The 7,514-nt window shown below is 42.4% G+C and overlaps 1 protein-coding gene across 2 annotated transcripts in view; it reads left to right on the top strand.

Moving 5' to 3' along the window:
* Positions 1-4,416, top strand: part of AKAP12 (A-kinase anchoring protein 12) — a 28,811-nt gene extending 24,395 nt beyond the window's left edge. The window contains exons 4-5 of one of the 2 annotated variants that reach the window (XM_023517966.1): positions 130-1,580; positions 3,391-4,416. In XM_023517966.1, the coding sequence (XP_023373734.1) occupies positions 130-1,572 (1,443 nt within the window). In that variant the 3' untranslated portion in view covers positions 1,573-1,580; positions 3,391-4,416. The remainder of the gene's footprint in view (positions 1-129; positions 1,581-3,390) is intronic. The other variant, XM_023517965.1, reaches the window with a different exon arrangement.
* The last annotated feature ends 3,098 nt before the right edge of the window (positions 4,417-7,514 follow it).

The following is a 7,514-nucleotide window of genomic DNA, read 5'->3' as shown; positions in this document are numbered from 1 at the left end:
GCAGTGGAGAGAGAGATGGTATTTGAGGTAGAAAGGGAATCTCTCCCATCCGCAGTGGAGAGAGAGATGGTAGTTGAGGTAGAAAGGGAATCTCTGCCAACCCCAGTGGAGAGAGAGCTGGTATTTGAGGTAGAAAGGGAATCTCTCCCAACCCCAGTGGAGAGAGAGATGGTAGATGAGGTAGAAAGGGAATCTCTCCCAACCCCAATGGAGAGGGAGATGGTAGTTCAGGTTAAAGAGGATGAAGTTAAAGCAGAAACAGCCCAAGTGAGCGAAGAGAAACTTGAGCAAAAAACAGCTGTTAGCATATCTGAAGAACCCAGTGTATCTGAAGTGGTCAGCGTGCAACTGGTTCAGACCTTTGATGTGACTGTCATGGATGGGGAGAAGGAAGTTAGCCATGTGGAAGGAAGCCCTGTTCCTTGCCTAGGTGAAGAGGAGGCAATATGCACAGAAGTTCAAGGTCAGAGCTCTGAGGCATCATTAACTCTATCCGCTGCAATGGTGGAGGAGAAAGTTTTAGGAGAAGCTGTCAAAATTTTAGAGATGGCTGAAACTTTGGAGTCTGCAGGTGCACATTTAGTACTGGAAGAGAAACCCACTGAAAAAGATGAAGACTTCACAGCTCTGCCAGGAGGAGAAGCTGAGCCTACAGGGCCCGGGTCTCAGGCAGAATCAATAACAGAAATAACATCTGCCACTAGTGAAAAAAGCTTATGTTCTGACCTGGAAGGAGAGAAAACCACATCACTGAAACGGAAGTCAGATGAAGTCAGTGAGCAGGATGAATACCAGGAAGTCAGAGTGAGTGTAGCAAGGCAGGAAGATTTAAAGGCTGGTGATGAGGTTTTGGAACTTGAGACTGAGAGCAGTAAACTCGTCAGAAACGTAATTCAGACTGCCGTTGACCAGTTTGTACATACAGAAGAGACAGCCATCGAAGCATTGACATCTGATTTGCAGACGCAGGCTCACCTGGTGAAAGCCGAGAGCCAGGGAGCTGGACAGAAAACAGAGAAAGAAGAGAGTGAATGGAAGGCTCCTGCACAGGATGAAACCCAAACTAGTGCTGTCAAAGAGGAGGCAGAGCTGAGTGCCGGGAGACCAGTGCATTCTGATGTTTCCAGAGATGTGAGCGACACTTCAGAAAAGACCACTGAAGTAGAGAGCTCCAGTGTAAATGACCAGCAGCTTGAAGAAATACTTCTCCCATCCGAGAAAGCAGGAGATGGAACTGGAACACAGTCTATGCCAGAAGATGATGGTGGTGCTGTGTTAGAAGAAGGAATAGAGAAGTCACAGTTTGAATCCAAAGAAGATGAAAAAGGTGAAGCTGTTGATTACCATGAGAGCCCAAGCTCAGCCCTGGCAGATACTTACACCTCAGGAGACTTAACCAAAGAGTCCTCAGATACAAATGGACTGACACGAAAAGAGGAGGATGCCCAGGAAGCAGAATTACAGGAAGGAAAAGTGCTCAGTGAGTCAGATAAAGAGATCAAAACCCAAACACAGGAGGAGACAGAGAAACAAGAGAGGGAATCAGCAAAGCCAGAACTTCAAGAATCTTAAAACATCATGTAAGTAAGCTTACTTTTTTCTAAGGTGGTATTTTTCCTCTTATATGTCATTAGGTGGCCAATTTATTATAAAGGAATTGGGAGCTCAAATAATTGATTTTTTTTTTGAGACAGTTTCGCTTTGTCACCCTTTGTAAAGTGCTGTGGTGTCACAGCTCGCAGTAACCTCAAACTCCTGGGCTTAGGCGATTTCTCTTACCTGAGCCTCCCAAGTAGCTGTGACTACAGGCGCCCGCCACAACATCCAGCTATTTTTAGAGACGAGGTCTCACTTGGGCTCAGGCTGGTGTCAAACTCCTGAGCTCAGGCAATCCACCTGCCTCGGCCTCCCAGAGTGTTAGGATTACAGGCGTGAGCCACCACACCCAGACCTCAAATAATTATCATTTTATATAGAATCTTCAGTTGCAGAAATATTTATCAACTAAACAAAAAGATTTAGGACAGTTTCTTTTTTGTCACTGAAATACCATTTAGTTTTACTGATGTTACAAAAATAATGGCTTCATTTTACCCTTACTGGGACTGCTTTAAAAGAAAATAAAGGGGCACAAGTGTGTATTTGGCTCAAAAGCATGAGAAGCACATCATGCTCACTCAGCACCATACCCACTAGTTTGTTGTATTTTTTTTTTCTTTTTTTTTGTACCTGGCTGCCAAAAGTTGGTTTATATCAGACTGTTTAAAACATCGTTTATAGGCTCGGTGCCTGTGGCTCAAGTGGCTAAGACGCCAGCCACATACAACCAAGGTGGTGGGTTCGAATCCAGCCTGGGCCTGCCAAACAACAATGACGGCTGCAACGAAAAAATAGCTGGGCATTGTGGTGGGCGCAGGCGGGTCCCGAACTTGGGAGGCTGAGGCAGGAGACTCGCTTGAGCCCAGGAGTTGGAGGTTGCTGTGAGCTGTGATGCCATGGCACTCTACCCAGGGCGACAGCTTGAGGCTCTGTCTCAAAAAAACCCCCAACACATCATTTATAGCTTTTTAGGAGGAAAATGGGTATTCCCCCCCCCCCCCCGATGGGTAGTTTACAAGTGTTTGGGGGAATTTTCCAATGCATATGATGACTGATCCCAATGGGGTTAGAGAACCACAACCCCCATTTCTGTGGCAGCATAGCAAAATTCAGTATGGACCCTCAAACTCCTGGGCTCACTCAATCACCCTGCCTCTGCCTCCCAAATACGCCTGGGACTAGCGGTGTTGTGTGCCACGACACCTGTCTAATTTTTCCTTTCCTTTTTTTTTTATAGAGAAAAGGGTCTCTGTCTTGCTCAGGCTGGTTTTGAACTCCTGGCCTCAAATAGTCTTCCTGCCCTCAGCCTGCCAAAGTGCTGGGATTACAGGCATGAGCCACTACACCTGACCACCTATCTTAGTTTGTTTGTTTAGAGACAGTCTCATTCTGTTTCCCAGGCTAGAGTGCTGTGGTATCAGCCTACCTCACAGCAACTTCAGATTCCTGGGTTCAAGTGATCTTAATTGCTACAGCATCCCAAGTGATTGGGACTCTAGGTGCCAGCATGATGCCCTGCTAATTTTTCTATTTTTAGTGCACACAAGGTCTCTTTGTTGTTCAGGCTTGTCTTGAACTCTTGATCTCAAGCAAGAATCCTCCTACCTGGGCCTCCCAGAGTGCTGGGATTACAGGTGTGAGCCACCGTGCCTGGCCTGTTTCTTTGTTTTAATGGAGTGAAACTGTGGCATTATTGGGCTTTTTAGTAGCTGTAGTTCACTTTCAAAACTGTTCTGTTAATAAACAAGTAAAAGGAGATGTTATTTATTCTGATTCTTACTCCTTCTACAGTTAAATTCACTGTCATTTTGCAAGACCGGAATGTGAAGACAAGTAGTAGAAGAACATGAAGACCGCTGCTGAGACTCGAAACCAATATTTCAGAACTTGGTGGACCGGAGGGCAGGCACACGAACTGATCTCGTTTCTAGAGAGCCCCTGACAATCCTGAGGTTTTCTCAGGAGCTATAGCCGTATACCATTGCCTCTTTTCAAGACCACCCTATTATTTTCCCTTGATAACCATATAATGTTTCTGATTTAAGGTTCTAAATTCTTACCCTGGAACTGGAGTTGGCAATACCTAGTTCTGCTTCGCAAACTGGAGTATCATTCTGTATGTATTTATATGTATGTTTTAAGTAATCCCCCTTCTGTATCTATTGTATATTTTTTTCCTGATGTTTAAGGAGATGTGCAGGATAGTACATGCCTCTTGTATGTCCCAATACATGAGGACAGGGCATGCAGCCCTGGTGAAGCTTGGGGAGCTTTAAGCCTCATTCAACCTGAGAAAAATAGAAAGCTCCTAGAAATAACATTCCTGATCAGAAGGTACAATCCTTATTTTAAAATTCACTAATGATTAGGTCCATGTTGAAAAGCGCTCTGAAATTGGTCACTTTCCTATTATGCACAGTGTACTAAAAATAAAAAAGCATTTTAAACATACAGAATGTTCCACTGTCACTATGAAACTTTTCCTTCTATCCCAGGGAACGTTGGAAAGAATCTCCAGTAGCAGATTAACTTTTAAGTCTTTTCTCCTACTTTTCAGTGGTTTAGTCCGATGGATGTGTTTAATACTGAGGTAAAGTAGTGAAATGTTTTTCATGTTACAAAGAAAAAAACGGACTGTTGTTAAGTTTTTGATTCTCCTCTTTTATGCTGGACCACATTTACAGCACAAAATAAGTCAGGTTCTTACAAATGGTATTTTGATAGATTCTGAATTGTGTCTGTGCCATATTTGTGCCCATTCTTTTAAGAACAGTGTTGCATTATGTTTATTTGGATAAATTGTGATTTGATGACAAATTTAAATAAAGTATTTGCTTCACTTAGATTTGCTGTTTTTTTTAGATACTAGAAATCCTGGGACATACGTTTACTGCATTAGACTAATAAGATAATGATTGATAAGCTGGAACTTTCCATTGTAGTCAGTACATGGAAATGTCACTTTTTTTTTTGAGACAGTCTCACTTTGTCACCCTTGGTAGGGTGCTGTGGCCTCATGGCTCACAGCAACCTCAAACTCCTGGGCTTCAGCAATTCTCTTGCCTCAGCCTCCCAAGCAGCTGGGACTACAGGCACCCATCACAACACCTGGCTATTTTTAGAGACTAGGTCTCCCTCTGGCTCAGGCTGGTCTCGAACCTGTGAACTCAGGCAATCCACCTGCCTCTGCCTCCCAAGTTCTGGGCTTATAAGCGTGAGCCACTGGGCCTGGCCCGGAAATAGCACTATACATTGATTTGAGTTGGATGTTTGGAGGGAGTCATGGCCTAGATGTTTTTGCTGGAATAAAACAGTACCTTTTTAGGTTGATACTTCTATAATTTTACTGTCTGGTAATTCCTGAAAAAGTTTTCTGTGTTAACATTTTTGGTTTCAAACAATGATAAACGTCTTGAGAGAGAAATTTTAAGATAGCTTACTAGTAAAAATGCTTTGCTTAAAACAAAAGGTGACTTTGGAAAAGTTTTTTTTTTGGAAGAGTTTCTTAAATGTCAGAATGGTGAGTTATGTTTCATCCATAAAGGATTTTGTCACAGAATTGCCACACACACAGAACAGTCTGTCACTTATCTACTGTAGAGTTTTTTTTCACATGTACAACTGGCCCGGCATGTAGCTTCTTACATTTCACTCAGACTCAGTAGTCCAGTTTGAGAATTTAAATTTCAACTGCCAATTAATGATGCTTAAAGCATAACTCTAGGAAACTTGCTTCTAGCGGAGAGAAAATTTGCTGTTAAAATTCGAAGTGGTGACTCGGCACCTGTGGCTCAAGCAGCTAAGGCACTAGCCACATACCCCTGAGCTGGCGGGGTCGAATCCAGCCTGGGTCTGCCGAAGAACAATGATGGCTCCAACCAAAAAGTAGCCGGGCGTTGTGGCCGGCGCCTATAGTCCAGCTACTTGGGAGGTGGAGGCAGGAGAATCACTTCAGCCTAGGAGTTGGAGGTTGCTGTGAGCTGTGATGCCACGGCACTGTACCCAGGGCAACAGCTTGAGGCTCTGTCTCAAAAAAAAAAAAAAAAAAAAAAAAATTCAAAGTGGTTTCTCTTGTGTTAACAAACCTGACTGTAAAAATGGCCATATTCGTAAGATACCTTCTGAGAACAGTTGTATATATGCTTATACTTGAAAAACATTCAATACCTTTTAGGCGTTATTCTCAAATACATATAATAGCCACCTGTGCTTGGTTACTAAACGTTAAAATCCCCAAATTTGACAAACCTCTAAATTCTTTTTCCTTTTTTTTTTTTTTTTTTTTTGGCTAACTGAAACTTATATCCAAGTTCTGGATTTAAGATAAAGATGAGCGGGGCAGCGCCTGTGGCTCAAGGAGTAGGGCTCTAGCCCCTTATACTAGAGGTGGTGGGTTCGAGCCTGGTCCTGGCCAAAACTACCAAAAAGAGAGATAAAGATGAGCTAAAAAGTATTGAGATTACAGCAGTTTGTAGAGTATTCACATCCACTGACTCACTCTTTATGGCCAGAAGAAATTTTGTGCTCTTTTGAACAGATTAAAAGATTTGTGTAGTTTGTAGAAAACAGATTTGTTATTTAAATTCCATCCTGCCACTTCATCTTCTTGTGTGTTGTCTTACCACCTGTGACGGGGTCACTCTGGCCATCACGATGGGGGTTTCCAGTGGGTGTTTCATGACTCTGCTGCTTGTATTAATATCTGGATGTGGACTGGGTTACTTCTGTACATGCCCTGTGTCTGTTCTTAGAGCAACCTTGTTTTATTAAGAACACTGACAGCATAAACTACAATTTCTGTTTTGTAATCCTAAAGCTGCTGTTAATTTATGAAGTGCATAGTAACCAAATGTAAACCGCAGAAGTTGGAGCAAGTGCCTAAATTTTGCTATTTTTGGTATTAATGTGGAGCCATGTACAATGGAAAGTGATGCAAGACTTATAAACATGTGCCACTTCTTGCAACTGAGGAATATAAAATGTTCCCGTCAGGTTATTTTGCTTATGGTACCCATGAGTTGCCTCACTCTGTACATAGATAAGTTTCAGTATTTTCCTGATGTTTGGAACTACAGATAGTCAAGGGCTGGAAATTCTAGCTTTCCATGTAAACTTCGAGATTAGCAATTACCTCTGATCTGAAACAATATTATTTGCTTCCCTAGTTCTGTTTGGGGGCAAATTTTCATTTATCTGAATAAAATGCAATCTAATTAAATGCCATGGATTTTCTTTCTATAGTTTCAGCTTGATTCAGTTTTGATTACTTTTACTGTTGTGATGTTTATCCTACATTTAAGCTCGGCTTTTAGCTGTTTAGCCATCCTTTGTGACTCAGTCAGTAGAGCATCAGGAGAGTTTGGAATGAATGTCTGAGATAGGTGTGAATGTGCAATAATCTCTATCTGTGATTCTCAATCTTTTGGGGTCCCTGGCCTCTTTAATCAGAATGTCAATCCTCTGGCTAGCCTGTGAAATCCCAAGATCAACAGTTTGATGTACAGTTTCTGGATAGTCACACAGACCTCTGAAATGCCAACCAACCACCAGAATCAGAGTTAGAATCTCTTTCTCCAAAGACATGGACGTAGTCCAATGATTCCTGGCAGTAAAAGTTCAGAATCTGAGCACAAAACCACCATCACATAAACCCAAACCTGCATAACTAATGGGGTTCTGGAAATGGGTCTGTTGCACACAACAGACTTGGTACAATTTTTGGACAAAGCCAAGTTTCTCCTTACAAATCCCTGTTACCAGCCTGTATCTTTGGAATTAGGAAAATTATCCGGGCCCACTTTCTCCATGTGAGAAAGCTGAGACCTTTAAGTGATAACACAGACGTTGGGCTAAGGTGACCAGGAGTTGAGGATAGCATTGTGGTGAAAATAATCAGTTTTTTTTTTTTTTTTAGA

The sequence above is a fragment of the Otolemur garnettii genome, unplaced genomic scaffold (genome assembly GCF_000181295.1).
Source record: "Otolemur garnettii isolate 467f Iridium unplaced genomic scaffold, OtoGar3 scaffold00126, whole genome shotgun sequence".
NCBI classification, from domain to species: Eukaryota; Metazoa; Chordata; class Mammalia; order Primates; family Galagidae; genus Otolemur; species Otolemur garnettii.
The sequence above is the reverse complement of the archived record's forward strand: the minus strand, read 5'-3'. Positions and strand labels throughout refer to the sequence as shown.